The 18,281-nt window shown below is 47.3% G+C and overlaps 1 protein-coding gene across 2 annotated transcripts in view; it reads left to right on the top strand.

Annotated features, from left to right (window-relative positions):
• The window catches only part of ALAD (aminolevulinate dehydratase), a 106,728-nt gene that overhangs the window by 57,302 nt on the left and 31,145 nt on the right, over positions 1-18,281 (top strand). For both annotated transcript variants that reach the window (XM_068248708.1, XM_068248707.1), the window contains exons 2-3: positions 17,024-17,152; positions 17,231-17,281. In XM_068248708.1, the coding sequence (XP_068104809.1) occupies positions 17,040-17,152; positions 17,231-17,281 (164 nt within the window). In that variant the 5' untranslated portion in view covers positions 17,024-17,039. The remainder of the gene's footprint in view (positions 1-17,023; positions 17,153-17,230; positions 17,282-18,281) is intronic.

The following is an 18,281-nucleotide window of genomic DNA, read 5'->3' as shown; positions in this document are numbered from 1 at the left end:
AGGAGCTCACAATCTAATCCTGCCATAGTCTAGGCTCTAAAGCCCCGGTCTACACGGGGAGATGTGGTGGCGATCTGGCTGCTCCATTAGCCGCCGGATCACCTCTTCCGCATCCCCGCACGTACCCGCTTGCCGCGCGTGCGTCGTATTCGATCCCCCGCTCTTCCCCGCCCGGCGCCGCTTATCTTCCGCTCAATTCCCTGCCATTGTCCCCTCGTGGGGAACGAGCAGGGAATCGCCGGCTCACAGATCGGACCTGTCGGAACTTATCAATCGAGCCGCATCCGCGGCTCGATTGATAAGGAACATCGCCGCCACATCTCGCCGTGTAGACGGGGCTTAAAGCAGGTTTTGGAGGGAGCCAATCATTTATCAGTATGTTTTGGGGATTGTGCTGCCACATGTTTAATTCATCAATGAACGTTGGTGTACACACCGCTCTACCCACCAATCGCTGTACTGTGCAGGATCAGGTCAGCAAAGCCCACAGTATATGTCAAGGAGGAGGTCCGCAGCAGTTCAGGATTCTAGATGTATGTCTTTATTCAGGACGTATCCAATATAAAATAGACACATGCATCAAATTGCTACTTGATGCATGTGTCTATTTTATATTGGATACGTCCTGAATAAAGACATACATCTAGAATCCTGAACTGGTGCGGACCTCCTCCTTGACATTTAATTCATCAAGATATCAGGTATTGCTCCTTAGCGCTGTGCAAATTTCCTGTTCAGACCCTCTAATTACTGCTCCTGTAGAGTAAAACTTTCACTTAAAGATGAATTCTAACCCCCTTCTCATTATCTGATAACGCTCTTATCTGACAGCACCATGTGTGTCGGTGCACAACCTGCTTTTCTGCAGTGCATTGCAAAATTGTGCATGATGTCCATACACAGGCAGATCTTTATCAGCTGATTGTACCGGTGGCTTAGTGGTGTGAAAGTGTCCTGCTCTGTCGGAGTGTGGTGTGATCTGACAGATATCTGGCAGTTTTTGGCCAGCAAAGCCAGTAGATGGAGGAAAACATTACACACATGCTAGCGTGACCGGCCTGTGCTGTAGATGTCTGATTATCTCTTTCACTTCTCCTTGTGGTTTGTGAACCGCAAACTGCTTTCATTATGTTTTAGAGAATTTCATTACAAGTGAGAAAAGTGATAGTGGCATTTGAATTTTTTTTTTTTTTTTTACTTTTAATTTGTATCTATATAGTGCTCACCTCTTCTGCAGCACTTTACAGAGTACATAGTCATGTCACTGACTGTCCTCAGAGGAGCTCACAATCTAATCCTACTACCATAGTCATAGTCTAATGTCTTATCATATAATTATGTATTTATAGAGCACTGCCCTCTTCTGCAGGACTTTACAGAGTAGTCATGTTACTGACTGTCCTCAGAGGAGCTCACAATCTAATCCTACCATAGCCATAGTCTAATATCCTACCATATTATTATTATTATTATTATTATTATTATTATTATTATTATATATTTGCACCATTAAGGTACCCATACATCAGGCGACTTGGTGGCCGTTCGACCATCCGATGATATTATTATAATCAAATCTGATGAAAATCGGTGCTGCGAAGTGCATGCCCGGCTGACAATGCAACCAATTTCAGTCCGAAATTGGTCACTTAAGTCAATCGTGCATGCTGCAAGATGTTGGCCCGAGTTGCTTGATCGGGTGCCTGGTGGTAACCGCAAGCGATATCGGGAGTAGCGACAACCCCCAGCGCTCTCCCCCCATTTTAAATGTTCCCCAGGTTCTCAGTGCAAGGTATACATTACCTGTCTGCGGCCTCTGCTTGTCCTGCCCTGGCTCCAGGATTCCTCTGTTCTGCAGACACGTATGCCATGACATCACACATGCGCCCACATTACTAGGCAACCACATGGCACGCATGTATGCAGAACGGAGCACTGAGCACCTGGGAGACATTTAACATTAGGGCGGACGGCGTTGGGTTGGTGAGGCGGCCAGATTTGGCGTCACAAGGCTGATTCCAGAGAGGTTTCAGCATGACAGCAGATCTCTCTCTAAACAGATTCGATTAGAGAGAGATTTGTCACTTGGTCGAATCTGCCAATCATCGCTAGATGTGTAATCAAAAGTGAACCAGAGACAAAACACCCTCATGTATTTTACCATATATATCAGTGGGAACATTAGAAAAGAAACCCCTACCCTGCTCTCTGTTACATCCTTCACTGCTCAGCCTGTCTGTTATCAGCCCTGATAAAATCCCCGACTGAGCATTCAGTCTGGCTTTGCTCAGAAGTCATTATAGCTGAGTCTGTCTTCTGTCTTTTCAAGTCCAAGCCTGACCCTTTGTGGCTCTGCTATAATGACTCGGCTATAATGATTCCTGAGCAAAGCCAGACTGAATGCTCAGTCGGGGATTTTATCAGGGCTGATGCTAAACAGTGAAGAAACAGAGAGCAGGGTAGGTGTTCCCACTGATATATATGGTAAAATACATGAGAGTGCTTCGTCTCTGGTTCACTTTAACTTGTGTGATATCTATCTCCCCACTATATCTGCTGGTTTTGTACTGCGTGGTTGTGCACTGCTGCTGTGCTTTTTTTCTTATTGCACATGCGCGTTCCTTGGATTTTTATGGGCCCTGTACTTGCATTTGGTTCGGCAAACTGAGCCGTGTATTTTTTTTCAAAGAAGCTCCAATTGACTTGCAGTAAAACTGCGGCAAAATTGCAGCAGTAGTGATAGGATAGTGGCAATTTAGGGATTTTATTGCAAGTCAATGGGAGCGGTTTTATAAAAAATAAAAAACGTAGCACTGGCAGTTGAAAAGTGCTCTGCATTGTGTCTTAGCCCTAAGGCGTGTACACAAGAGTCCTAAAAGCGCTATGATTCAGGGAAACAGACGCACGTGCGTAAACAGATTCTAAGCATAGGATTCGTATACATTTGCCACTTAAAAGTGGAACGGGAGGGGAGCATGTTCCCAACCTGCATGATTGTTCCAGAGCACACATACACTGTGGATGCTCCCGGTACCTGTGCAAGCCTATGGGAGTGTGCAGTGTCTGTTCTCACTTGCCTGGTTTCCCCTCCATTTCGGATATAGGCTTCAATTCACTAAGCTTTATCAAACACTTTATCGAATGTTTGATAATTTACCTCATGGGTAAAATCTAATTTTGAATTCACTAAAGTGTTCTAGATTTATTGAACATTTTATCAATAAAACATTCGATAAATATATAATATCTAAGTGAATTCAAACTTAGATTTTACCCATGAGGTAAATTATCAAACGTTCGATAAAGTATTTGATAAAGCTTAGTGAATTGAGGCCATAGTTGTCTGTCTAATGTGTCTTCAGCCGCTATTCAGGTCCTCTGAGTGCTGACCGCTGCTGGGCTCGGTGGTCAAGTCCCGGTATATAGCTCAGAACTTGATGAGAAGCATCAGGCTCCCATTGGATTGCAAAAGACCAATGGGAATCCTCCCTAGAATCGGGGATGATTTTCATTGGTTCACCAATGAGTGGACCAATAAGAATCCTGCCTGGTGCTAGGGAGGATTCCCATTGGTGTTTTGCAATCCAACGGGAGCTTGCATCTGCAAGCTGTATACCGGCTAAAGGCGGTAAGTAGTGTAAGTTACTCATCGTACACTACAGTTGTGCACAAAGTATCAGCTCAGGAAACACTGAGAATGCATTGTTGTGCATGCTGGGTAGTGTGAGCAGGGCTGGGAAGTTGGTACAAAAATCATCCGACTCCTCAGTTTATGAAACCTCTGACTCCAACTCCAGGTACCCAAAATCACTCCGACTCCACAGCCTTGAGTGTGGACCTAAGGCGAGTCTACGATCATTCGCACAGATATCACAGATCACACCTACGCACAGATTGATCACACCTACGCACAGATTGATCACACCTACGCACAGATTGATCACACCTACGCACAGATTGATCACACCTACGCACAGATTGATCACACCTACGCACAGATTGATCACACCTACGCACACCCTCACACCTTCCTACCGATTACACACACACTCACTCACACCTTCCCACAGATTACACACACACTCACTCACTCACACCTTTCCACCGATTACACACTCACTCACTCACACCTTCCCACAGATTACACACACACTCACTCACTCACACCTTCCCACAGATTACACACACACTCACTCACTCACACCTTCCCACAGATTACACACACACTCACTCACTCACACCTTCCCACAGATTACACACACACACTCACTCACTCACTCACACCTTCCCACAGATTGCACACACACTCACTCACTCACACCTTCCCACAGATTACACACACACTCACTCACTCACACCTTCCCACAGATTACACACACACTCACTCACTCACACCTTCCCACAGATTACACACACACTCACTCACTCACACCTTCCCACAGATTACACACTCACTCACTCACACCTTCCCACAGATTACACACACACTCACTCACTCACTCACACCTTCCCACAGATTACACACACACTCACTCACTCACACCTTCCCACAGATTACACACACACTCACTCACTCACTCACACCTTCCCACAGATTACACACACTCACTCACTCACACCTTCCCACAGATTACACACACACTCACTCACTCACACCTTCCCACAGATTACACACACACTCACTCACTCACACCTTCCCACAGATTACACACACACTCACTCACTCACACCTTCCCACAGATTACACACACACTCACTCACTCACACCTTCCCACAGATTACACACACACTCACTCACACCTTCCCACAGATTACACACACACTCACTCACTCACACCTTCCCACAGATTACACACACACTCACTCACTCACACCTTCCCACAGATTACACACACACTCACTCACTCACACCTTCCCACAGATTACACACACACTCACTCACACCTTCCCACAGATTACACACACACTCACTCACTCACACCTTCCCACAGATTACACACACACTCACTCACTCACACCTTCCCACAGATTACACACACACTCACTCACTCACACCTTCCCACAGATTACACACACACTCACTCACTCACACCTTCCCACAGATTACACACACACTCACTCACACCTTCCCACAGATTACACACACACTCACTCACTCACTCACTCACACCTTCCCACAGATTACACACACACTCACTCACTCACTCACTCACTCACACCTTCCCACAGATTACACACACACTCACTCATTCACTCACTCACACCTTCCCACAGATTACACACACACTCACTCACTCACTCACTCACACCTTCCCACAGATTACACACACACTCACTCACTCACTCACTCACACCTTCCCACAGATTACACACACACTCACTCACTCACTCACTCACTCACACCTTCCCACAGATTACACACACACTCACTCACTCACACCTTCCCACAGATTACACACACACTCACTCACTCACTCACTCACACCTTCCCACAGATTACACACACACTCACTCACTCACTCACACCTTCCCACAGATTACACACACACTCACTCACTCACTCACACCTTCCCACAGATTACACACACACTCACTCACTCACTCACACCTTCCCACAGATTACACACACACTCACTCACTCACACCTTCCCACAGATTACACACACACTCACTCACTCACTCACACCTTCCCACAGATTACACACACACTCACTCACTCACTCACACCTTCCCACAGATTACACACACACACTCACTCACTCACTCACACCTTCCCACAGATTACACACACACACTCACTCACTCACTCACTCACACCTTCCCACAGATTACACACACACTCACTCACTCACTCACACCTTCCCACAGATTACACACACACTCACTCACTCACACCTTCCCACAGATTACACACACACTCACTCACTCACACCTTCCCACAGATTACACACACACTCACTCACTCACACCTTCCCACAGATTACACACACACTCACTCACTCACTCACACCTTCCCACAGATTACACACACACTCACTCACTCACTCACTCACTCACTCACACCTTCCCACAGATTACACACACACTCACTCACTCACTCACTCACACCTTCCCACAGATTACACACACACTCACTCACTCACTCACTCACACCTTCCCACAGATTACACACACACACACTCACTCACTCACTCACTCACTCACTCACTCACACCTTCCCACAGATTACACACACACACACTCACTCACTCACTCACTCACTCACACCTTCCCACAGATTACACACACACTCACTCACTCACTCACTCACACCTTCCCACAGATTACACACACACTCACTCACTCACTCACAGATTACACACACACTCACTCACTCACTCACTCACACCTTCCCACAGATTACACACACACTCACTCACTCACTCACACCTTCCCACAGATTACACACACACTCACTCACTCACTCACTCACTCACACCTTCCCACAGATTACACACACACTCACTCACTCACTCACACCTTCCCACAGATTACACACACACTCACTCACTCACTCACTCACTCACTCACTCACTCACTCACTCACTCACACCTTCCCACAGATTACACACACACTCACTCACTCACTCACTCACACCTTCCCACAGATTACACACACACTCACTCACTCACTCACTCACACCTTCCCACAGATTACACACACACTCACTCACTCACTCACTCACACCTTCCCACAGATTACACACACACTCACTCACTCACTCACACCTTCCCACAGATTACACACACTCACTCACTCACTCACTCACACCTTCCCACAGATTACACACACACTCACTCACTCACTCACTCACACAGATCACATACACTTGCAGGTTGTGGTACCTTGCAGGATAGCCCTCAATCTTGTGGGAGACACGGTGGAGTTTAAATGCTGTACAGACGCGTTGTTGGGCAATAACCTACCGGTGTTTTGCCTCTGCGAAGAGTGGAGGAGCTACGGCCGCAAAGGGAGCTTCTGTGGGAGGGGTCAGGTTGTGAACAATAGACACTGGATCATTAAAGCACACTTGACAAAGCTGTGTTAAGCCACACACGGACCAGCCTGCAGCCTGATTGTCTGACTGTAGTCTGTTGGACGATAATGGGGCATGTACACGTGCACAAATGACTAGACGAGTGACTAATAACAGGAAGTTTGCCCGATCCAACCGTCGGATCTAATCACTTGACTGTTGGGTGCGTGTGTAGAAGTCGTTTAAATGACTTGTACTTGTTTTATATGCAGGCGTGGAGTGAAAATGAATCTGATCAATGACCGATCAGATCCGTTTCTGTTGTGCTGCTTCCTTTCCGTTTCCCCATTAACACATTAATGTTATACGCTATAGCGGCTGGGAACGCGGAGAATCACTTGCGTTCCTAGCCCGTCGGCGGCTGTCGCCGAACCCGGAAGTAGCTGCTGGCGGGGACAGGAGGATCGGAGCAAGGCTGCGAGGGCACCATACAGCTTCAGGGGGCTGAGGGATGCCCCAGGTAAGTAAAAATCATTTTTTATTTTTGACTTAAGTATCCCTTTAACCACTTGAGGACCCACCCTTTACCCCCCCTTAAGGACCAGCGCTGGTTTGATTGATCTGTGCTGGGTGGGCTCTGCAGCCCCCAGCACAGATCAGGGTGCAGGCAGGGAGATCAGATTGCCCCCCTTTTTTCCCCCCTATGGGGATGATGTGCTGGGGGGGTCTGATCTCTCCTGCCTGCTGTGGGTGGCGGGGGGGGGCACCTCAAAGCCCCCCTCCGCGGCGAAATTCCCCCCTCCCTCTCCTACCTGCTGCCTCCCCCGGTGATCGGGGCTGCACAGGACGGCTATCCGTCCTGTGCAGCCAGTGACAGGACGTCCCCTGTCACATGGCGGCGATCCCCGGCCGCTGATTGGCCGGGGATCGCCGATCTGCCTTACGGCGCTGCTGCGCAGCAGCGCCGTACAAATGTAAACAAAGCGGATTATTTCCGCTTGTGTTTACATCTAGCCTGCGAGCCGCCATCGGCGGCCCGCAGGCTATTCACGGAGCCCCCCGCCGTGATTTGACAGGAAGCAGCCGCTCGTACGAGCGGCTGCTTCCTGATTAATTAGGCTGCAGCTGGCGACGCAGTACTGCGTCGCTGGTCCTGCAGCTGCCACTTTGCCGACGCACGTTATGAGTGTGCGGTCGGCAAGTGGTTAAAGGGGAACTGAAGAGAGAGGTATATGGAGGCTGTCATGTTTATTTCCTTTTAGACAAAACCAGTTGCCTGGCAGCCCTACTGATCCTCTGCCTCTAATACTATTAGCCATAGCCCCTGAACAAGCATGCAGCAGATCAGGTGTTTCAGTGGTTCAGACTTATAAGTCTGATCTGACGAGACTAGCTGCATGCTTGTTTCTGGTTTTAATCAGATACTACTGCAGAGAAATAGACCAGCAGGGCTGCCAGGCAACTGGTATTGATTAAAAGGAAATAAACATGACAGCCTCCATATACCTCTCTCTTCAGTTCACCTTTAAGGACCAGGGCATTTTTACATGGTGGGGAAGGCATCTAGCTAGCCAGGCAGCGGCATCCCCAATATAGAGCAGATAGCTAGGCATGGGTGTCCCCAGTATAGATGGGTGTCCCCCACCATATAGCCAGCAGCAGTTACCTCCCAGGGTCCTGCAATGAGCAGCTCTGCCCGGCATCCCTACTCGCACTGAAGCTAAGTTCCGGGTCCCGGCTTTATGACCTCATCAAGCCGGGACCCGGCATTAGAGTCTGAGCAAGCAGGGATGCCGGGCAGACTGGAGGCATGCGACGATCGCCGGGGGAGCATCAGGAAGGTGAGTCCCAGTGATCTTCTTCTTCCTCCTCCTACCGCCACTGTTAACGCGGATCACTACAATCAGCTGGCAATTGTAATGATCATGTAATCAGGAGCTGATTGCCATGGTTACTGATCTGTGAGGGGTGATGTCAGCTCTCATATGACCGCTTAATCTCCCCTTTCTGTTGTGCGCATCCATCAGAAGTACCCCCTGGGGTACGCGCACCACTGGTTGAGAACCTAGGCTCTATATCCCTCTCACCTCAGGTTCACTCTAAGTCGGGACAGCCAATAATGACCATCTCAACCGATAATCAGACGTTTGTATGGCAGCGCTTGACCACCCCCCCACCCAACCCGCGAGCTATCTGCCCAGCAGATCTACTCCCTCCCAGCGATGCAGATCACATTAATTGTGCCGTTACCCCACCTGCCGCATGATGTCCCTCCGTCGCCCCTTCCCATGCACAGCTGACATGCGTGTGTGCACCCCGGCCCAGCAATATTGCCCAAAACTGATCCCGCGATGGGTGACATCCGTCAAAGATGTTTTATGCACATAAAAAAAATACAATATTATTCATTATCTTATTTTGAGTACAGTTCCTCTGTGAAATCTGTGTCTGGATATGACATTTGAGGTGATTTATCCGACATCAACTGAGAAGTCATAAGTTCTGCCGCCTGACTTGACTATGAGAAGAGATTTGGCTGGAGATGGGCTGTAATCTCCATCCACACCGAGGAAGTGAAGAAAATCCTATAAGCAGACTTGAGACATTCCTCACCTCACAGTGCTGAATGAGTAAAAGCTGCATCACATGACTAATTGTTGCCACTTAATACACTTTATGAACTTATGTAAAATGAGCCATTTATACGATGACAGCTACGGTATAATACACCCTCCTATGTTTAATACATAGAAGCCTAGTCATTGTAAAGGAACTTAGACTCATAATATTATCATTTTGCATTTATATAGCACTGACATCTTCCGCAGCACATTACAGAATACATAGTCCTGCCTGTTACTGTACTCAGAGGAGCTCACAATCTAATCCTACCATAGGCATAGTCTAATGTGCTACCATATTATTATTATGTATTTATAATGCACTGACATCTTCTGCAGCACATCACAGAGTACATAGTCATGTCACTGACTGTCCTCAGAGGAGCTCACAATCTAATCCTACCATAGGCATAGTCTAATGTCCTACCATAATATGTATTTATGTAGCACTGAGATCTTATATCACAGTTGAATCTCCGCCATAGTCATGTTATGTACTGTTGCTATGGAGAAAGGAGGAGGGATGGCAGTATGGCACACCGTGGAGCAGCATCAGGTGGGCAGGGTGCGGGGTAGGACTTTGCGTCTGGGATTATTTAAAGATCCCCCCCCCCCCATGCCTGATCTCCAAAACAGCTCAGGGGACATCTGTACTTGCGCTAGATTCTTGGTTCAAGACAACCACAAACTGCCCTGGCTGAGTTCCATCTTTTGCGTGTACGTGTCTAATGTCCCTATCCTAGTTTACGGCTCGTGTGTTGTGTTTTTTTTTTTTTGGAAGGCGGAAATCCAAAAACTTGCCAGTATGTTTTTGGGATGTGAGCGGAAACCTTAATCTCTGGCGTAAACCCACACACAGGGAGAACATACAAACTGCAGGGAGATGTTCTTCTGTGCTTAAGCGGGGTTGCTTTGTACTATGCCTCTCTGCCACCCTTATGGGTGGGGGAGCTGCTGCTGCTGCAATGCAGGGCTGCCTACCGGACCCCAGGTGGCCCGCCATCTAAAATATGCTCCACCGCGGACCGTGCTGTGTGTTTGCAGCAGAGCGCATGCTCCTTCCAAATCTACTTCATCCCTGCTGGTTGGGTCTGTTTGCCCTTGGCCCTACGGCATGCATGTAGTTATGTAACGTACATTCCATTGGGTCACAGGCACTCCGTTGAGAAGACACAGAAAGGAAAGCGTCGGTGGACAGGTGAGTGTGCACTCTGCTGCCAACACTGGGCACGGGCTTGGAGACGCACGCTGGCGAAAGTGGAAATGGCCCTTAGTTTTCAGTCAGCACCCGGCTGTTTATTCCCAGACATGCCAGAGGGTCTGAAACCTTACTAGCAGCCGCGACCACCTATATTGCATGGTGAACACCACACCCAGATCTCCCATTGCAGCCTCTGCGCAGAGATATTCCTGTCTGGAATTTTCTTTTCATCTGCCTGTGTATTGTCTGACTCTGGGTAGATTTTCTTCTTGCCACAGAAGTTGAATTTCCTACTGTGAACAGTGAGTGGGACAGATGGGCGGAGGGAGAACTACTCAGTAGATTTGTCAGCAGTGGTCATAGTCTGGAGGTCTCAGATAAGAGCATTGCTAACGGCAGCCAAATATGTGAATGAAATTCTCCCGCCACATCGGATCTTTACAAACTTCAGCCAAATGAGTTCTCTGTAAAACTTCAATTTCCCGGCCGTAGAGATCTCACTTGCCAAGAAAGGTTGGACAAAATGGACTTATTTAGCTTGAAAAAATGGTGACTCAGGCCTTGTTCACATTGCATTCTTTTCGCGTGTCTGTCCACGATGTGTGTGTTTTTTGTTTGTTTGTTTTTTTTTTTGTTCCAATTCCCGACGCTTGGGTGGGCAATTTGTTTTTGTGCTTGCCGCTTCATCCCCCCCCCCCCCCCCCCCCCCCCCCCCGAGTGGTTTTGTAATTCACTCCCTGACTTTGAACTCTATGACCCAGAGAAGAATACCTTCCATTGTGGCGGAATTGCCCCGAAAATGGCACACTCACCGGTTTCCTAGCCGCACTGCGCACGACCTGCGCTGATATGAACCTTAATTGACCACGCAGTCGGGGGGCGTTTTAAAAAACCGCAGGAGGGTGAAAATAAGCTGAAAACGCCTGCAGTGTGAACAAGCCCTGAGAGGTGACCTGATTAACATGTATAAATACATCAGAGGGCAATGCAAAAGCTTGGCAGATGAGCTTTTTGTCCCTAGGGTTGTACAATGGACAAGGGGATATGATCTGTGTATGGAGGGGAAAAAGTTTTTTTTTTTTTTTGCCATCTATTTAGGCCTCGTTCATATCACAGAACGCAGGCGCGTTCCGTTCAGAACATAACGCACAGGAACGCACGTCATGTGCGTCTCTGTGCGTTGCGTGGCTGATCCCATTCACTGAAAGTGAATGGGACAGCCGCGCGTTTTGCTAGGAAACGCGTGCAGCATGCGTTCCCGGACAGCATAGGTCCGGAAAGCATGCAGTGTGAACATCAGACAGTGCACTCTATGCGTCGGCCTCCCGCACGCGTTCCCGAAACGCGGACGGGAACGCGTGCAATGTGAACGGGGCCTTAGAAAGGGATCCTTTCCAGTGCGAAGGTTATAATCTGGAATATCCTGTTTCAGGCTGTAGTTATGGCAAACTTTGTATAGTAGAATCCCTTTTATAGTAAACTCCAAGGGACAAGGAAAAGTAATTTACTATATCAGAATTGGTCATACATTGTATATTTATACAGACACATTTGTTGGTACCGGAGGACTGAGTTTACTATATCCTGAGGTTTACTATAACGAGAGTCTACTGTATCTATATATGAAAGAAGGCTTGGATACTTTCCTTGCATTGAAGGGCATCCACTGCTATGATTACTAGGTAATTCCCAGGAGAGTTGATCCAGGGATTTATCTGACAGCCATCCTTCCCTTTTTTTTTATACTATTAGTGGGGATGCAGTGACAGAACCACGCTTGCGCGTCAGGTGATGACGCTGACAAACCGTTCTAATTTTGTTTCATCAGTCCACAGAACACTACCACAAAAGTTTTGGGATAGTGTTCTGTGGACTGATGAAACAAAATTAGAACTGTTTGGGCCCATGGATGAACGCTATGTTTGGAGGAGGAAGAACAAGGCCTATGAAGAAAAGAGCACCTTGCCTACTGTGAAGCATGGCGGGGGTGGGGGGGGGGTCAATCATGCTTTGGGGGTGTCTCCTCTGCAGGTACAGGGAAGCTTCAGCATGTGCAAGGTACCATGAATTCTCTTCAGTACCAGGAGATATTGGATGAAAATGTGGTGCAGTCCATCACAAACCTGAGGCTTGGGAGACGTTGGACCTTTCAACAGGACAATGATCCCAAGCATACCTCCAAGTCCACTAGAGCATGGTTGCAGATTAAAGGCTGGAACATTTTGGAGTGGCCATTGCAGTCACCAGACTTAAATCCGATTGAGAACCTCTGGTGGGACTTAAAGAGAACCCGAGGTGTGTTTAAAGAATGTTATCTGCATACAGAGGCTGGATCTGCCTATAAAGCCCAGCCTCTGTTGCTATCCCAAACCCCCCTAATGTCCCCCTGCACTCTGCAATCCCTCATAAATCACAGCCCCGCTGTGAGGCTGTGTTTACATCTGTAGTGTCAGTCTCAGCTGCTCCCACGCCTCCTGCATAGCTCCGGTCCCTGCCCCCGTCCCTTCCCTCCAATCAGCAGGGAGGGAAGGGATGCAGGCGGGGACTGGAGTTCTGCAGGAGGCGGGGAGAGCAGCAGACTGACACTATAGAGATAAACACAGCCAGCTCTGACAAGCTGTTTGTCAGCAGCATGGCTGTGATTTATGAGGGATTGCAGAGGGCAGGGGGACCTTAGGGGGGTTTGGGATAGCAACAGAGGCTGGGCTGTATAGGCAGATCCAGCCTCTGTATGCAGATAATATTCTTTAAACCCACCTCGGGTTCTCTTTAAAGAAAGCAGTTGCAGTGCACAAGCCTAAGAATGTGACTGAACTGGAGGCTTTTGTCCATGAAGAATGGGCTAAGATACCCGTAGATCGCTGCAAGACACTTGTGTCAAGCTATGCTTCGCGTTTAAAAGATGTTATAACTGGAAAAGGATGTTGTACTAAGTACTAAGAATGAATGTCACTTGGGGGTTGAATAAAACTGATAATGACGTGAGCACAGAAAAGACATTTGTGGTTATTTCATTATAAATGTTATGTTATATTTGTCTGACTTACAAGTGCCTCTTTGATTTATTTGTAAACAAGATGACTGAAATGATCTAAATCAATGTCAAACTGGCCAAAACACTCAATTTCAGTGGATGTTGAATAATTTTGAACACAGCTGTACATTCCCACTGTAATTATATTGGAATCTATCTCTATCTATCTCTTTATCGTATGTCTGACGCTGCTTGTTTTTAATGGATTTAGGCTTCTTGCACACAGGGACGTTACAGGCGCGCGTTAGTGCAGCCTGTAACGCTCCCCCAACGCACAGCAATGTAACACAAGTGGGCTGTTCACACTGCCCACGTTGCGTTACATTGTAACGCAGCAAAGTGGTGCATGCTGTGCGTTCTACGCGGCTAAGCCGCGTTAGACTGTTTGCACATGCTCAGTCATGTTGGGGAGAGCGGCCGGGCACATGGCTAATTAATATTCACTGCACTCAGTGACGTGCAGTGTTTACTTCCTGGAGCGGCCGCTCTGTGCAGCGATTGGCCAGGCGGGACCACGTGATGCCGCATGCGTCCAAGAGTGCGCATCAGGGACGCCAGAGTGAGCTGCACAACGCGGCTTACTCCGACGTCCACACCAGAGAGCACCAGGCATTGCGTTAGGGGCACGTTATGTGCCCTATAACGTCCCCTAAACGCAACGTCCTGGTGTGTGACTAGCCTTATGATTTTTGGATAAGTCCTGAATAAATTGTTACTCTTTTGACTAATTGAATGGTCAGATTGATTGATGATTAATAATAATAATCATAGTTTGTGAACTTGGACGGATGTCTTTTTTTATTTTTTTGTTTGCAACCAAACGAAATATGTACAATTGCCTTTCTTTCTATTTCCATTAATTCGACTCGGCCGCAATCTGACAGTTGTACGGAGCGATTGCGATACATTTGCGATTTCCAAAGGGAAAAAAATCGGGTGGGAAAATATTTTGATTTGCCAAATCGCACAGTGGTGTTTTTGCTATGCTATTATATGAGCTCAAGCAGGCAAAAAAATGCCACAGGCATGACGACTGCGGTCGGGGACAATTATTTCACAAAGGCATTGCACTATTGGAAGCCTCCCCGCATCGTTTCCATTAGCTGAGTGAATTCTTAGTGTTGCCATCCTTTAGCGATGAGAATCCTAGCACAAAACGCTGGTAGTGGAGAACGGCCCTCATATGTTGGTTTTCAAAACAAAAATGTTTTGCTGCTTTGTGACCTTGTGTGTCTAACTGGAGAGTCGTCTGCCAAAGTAATTCAGATTCGCACATTCCTCAGTGTGTGACATGGGATATTACTGTGTGGTCAGCAGGGCAGTGGAGTCAAAAAATCAAATACAAATTCAAAAAAGCTTTATTGGCAAGACCAAATACATTTTAGCATTGCTAAAGCAACACGTTAGCGGTAGCATGGGAGGGGGTGGTTGTGGGATTATCGGCATGGAGAGGGTATAGGTGACAGTATAAGCGGTATATTCCATAGACGGCAGTATAAGGGGTATACAGTCCATAGGGGTGTAATGTGAAGAATATGATGTACAGTATAGGGGGCTGGGGTATATAGTCTTTAGTAGTGAGGAGGGTATAGGGGTCAGTCTAAGGGGGTATACAGTCCATGGGGTATCATGTTTCTGTAAGTAAATGCTCTGTGTCTTGTCTCAGCCTGGTCTGCTGACACAAGGAGATGCATGGATTCATGTGACCCCCATCATCTGTGGCCTCGGCAGAGGTTTTGGTGATCCTGTGGCCATAGCAAGCTCGGCTTTCTGCTGATGGCATTGGAACCCAACATAGGATAGTTGTAAGGAGTGCTTATCTGAGCTACCACAGCCTTTGGCTAGCTTCAAACTTGGGGCGGATGCACACCGGTGTGTTACAGTGTAGCTTGATGGGATACGCTGTGTCCAGTGTGTGCATTCACACTACGCCCTCCGCTGTCGTCACCCCCATCGTTAGAGTTCCCGCCACTACTCTTCTGTCTTCATTCAGGTCTTACACGCGCTCTGCAGGGCTACCGGGACAAGTGGCGGTAGGCTCAGATCCCGACTGAGACGAGGGCTACCATTGGCTAGAGCAATGGTATTCTACCTAGCAACAGGGAGAATTCTCATTGATTCACCACTCGTAAACCAATGATAACCATTAATGGAGATATGTAGAATTCCAAGTGCTCTTTTTGCGCTGCACGGATAGCCCTGGTACTGCCGGGACTCAGATACTGATGCTTCATTGAGCCCAGCAGTGGCATGGAGGACCGAAATACCTGGGGAGAAGACTCAGCTGACAGGTGAGTTTATCCGGAATGGAGGCGGGAAGCAGCCTAGTGGGAATGGACACTGCTTCCAAGTTCCATGAGCATCCACAACGTATGCGGCTACGGAAAAACTGTGCAGGTCGAGAAAGTACATTCTGCTCCCTCCTCCCATACAATTTGCTAGTATGTATGAATCCTATGTTTAAATGACAACTGGAGTAAGAGATACAGAGGCTGCCATATGTATTTCCTTTTAAGCAATACCAGTTGCCTGGCTGCCCTGCTGATCTTCTGCCTCTAATACTTTTAGCCATAGCCCCTGAACAAGCATGCAGCAGATTAGGTGTTTCTGACATTGTCAGATCTGACAAGATTAGCTGCATGCTTGTTTCTGGTGTTATTCGGACACCACTGCAGCCAAATAGATCAGCAGGGCTGCCAGGCAACTGGTATTGTTTAAAAGGAAATAAATATGTCAGCCTCCATATTCTTCTTGCTTCAGTTGTCCTTTAACTTAGGATCTGTTTACTCACACACTTCCGTTCCACTGGATGCGTGACCAGAGCCTTTATGTCAGCTCGAACAAGTCTGGCCATTCTTCCCTGACTTCTCTCATCAACAAGCAGTTTCTCTATGCAGAATTGCATTATTTGTTTATTTTTATGTTTTTCATTTGTACTAAATGCGAGTGGAAAGTAGAGACTGCTGTGTATGAGAATCCCAGGTCAGGTTTGGCCAATTTTATCGCTTCAGTGTAGTGTGAGAGCTTACCTACGCATTCTGTTCATAGGATTCGCAATCTCTTGGCCCCTCCTACTACATGGAAGTGATAAAATTGGCCAATCAAAGTTGGATATGTGTATGCACCCTAATGGTGCAATGTTCTCTTACAGCCGCCAAACGCACAAGATGGAAGCCAGCTCTATATTGCACAGCGGATATTTCCACCCGACCCTGCGGGCCTGGCAGACTTCCGCCACAAACCTCCAGCCCCACAATCTGATGTACCCCATCTTCATCACGTGAGTTGGAGGTCCGTGGGGTAATAATCCATCTCGTTCAATCGTCATTCCTCACCATATTGTATGTTTGTGTTGCAGAGATGATCCCGATGGCGTGGAAGTGATCGCCAGCCTCCCAGGACAAGCGCGGTAAGGAATGTAATGATGTCACAGTGTGGACTGCATGTCCCTGAGCAACCAGATATTCATGCCTCAGCACTGGGGAGGATCAATGAGATGCTAATATTTCCGAGTTCATGCAGGATTATGTAAATTTGTTTGCAAACCTATGCAGCTTGAAAATGGACCAATCGGGCCCCACCAAGGTTTAAATTGATTGGTTTATTTTCAAGCTGCATACTTTTACATACAAACTTACATAATCCTACATGAACTCAGAAATACAGTATTTGTATCTCACTTGAAGGAAAAGGAAGAGACTGCTACACTCACTTATATTGCATGGCTGGGAGCAGGGAAGTCACATGCCAAAGATCCATATGTAACCAAGGAAATCCCGCTGCACCAGATAGTTGGGTGACATAGAAAATCTTTTATTCTTAATCCAACATCAGTGTTACACGAGGGCACCAATCGACTGCCAGGAGCTGGAAGAAGCCCCAGGCGAGTGCAGTGGTGTGCAGTGCGGATCTTCCCTTTATTCATAGCCATCATTTGCTCTGATACGCATGAGCTTTTCTCTGTAACACTGATGTTGGCTTAAGAATAAATTATTTTCTATTTCACCCAACTATCTGGTGCAGCGGGATTTGCTTGGTTACATTTGTATCTCACTGATCATCCCTACTCAGTGGGATGTTGTACATGGCGGCTTACATGCAAATTGTATGCATTTCGGAATTTGGGCAATTGGGAAATGCCAGGAAGTGCATTTTATTAGTCCATTTGCAAGTCGCATACAATTTACACTCTATTTGCCATTACTTGCATCTCACGGCATGTATAGTGCCTGGCTATAGGGAGGATCAAGGAGATGCAAATATTTTTGAGTTCATACAGATTTATGTAAATTTTTGTGCAACTATAAAGCTTGAAAATGAACCAGTCAATTTAAACCTGAGTGGGACTTGATTGGTCCATTTTCAAGCTGCATATATTTGCCTAAAAATGTACATAATTCTGCATTAAC

This window comes from Hyperolius riggenbachi, chromosome 8 (genome assembly GCF_040937935.1).
Source record: "Hyperolius riggenbachi isolate aHypRig1 chromosome 8, aHypRig1.pri, whole genome shotgun sequence".
NCBI classification, from domain to species: Eukaryota; Metazoa; Chordata; class Amphibia; order Anura; family Hyperoliidae; genus Hyperolius; species Hyperolius riggenbachi.
The sequence above is the reverse complement of the archived record's forward strand: the minus strand, read 5'-3'. Positions and strand labels throughout refer to the sequence as shown.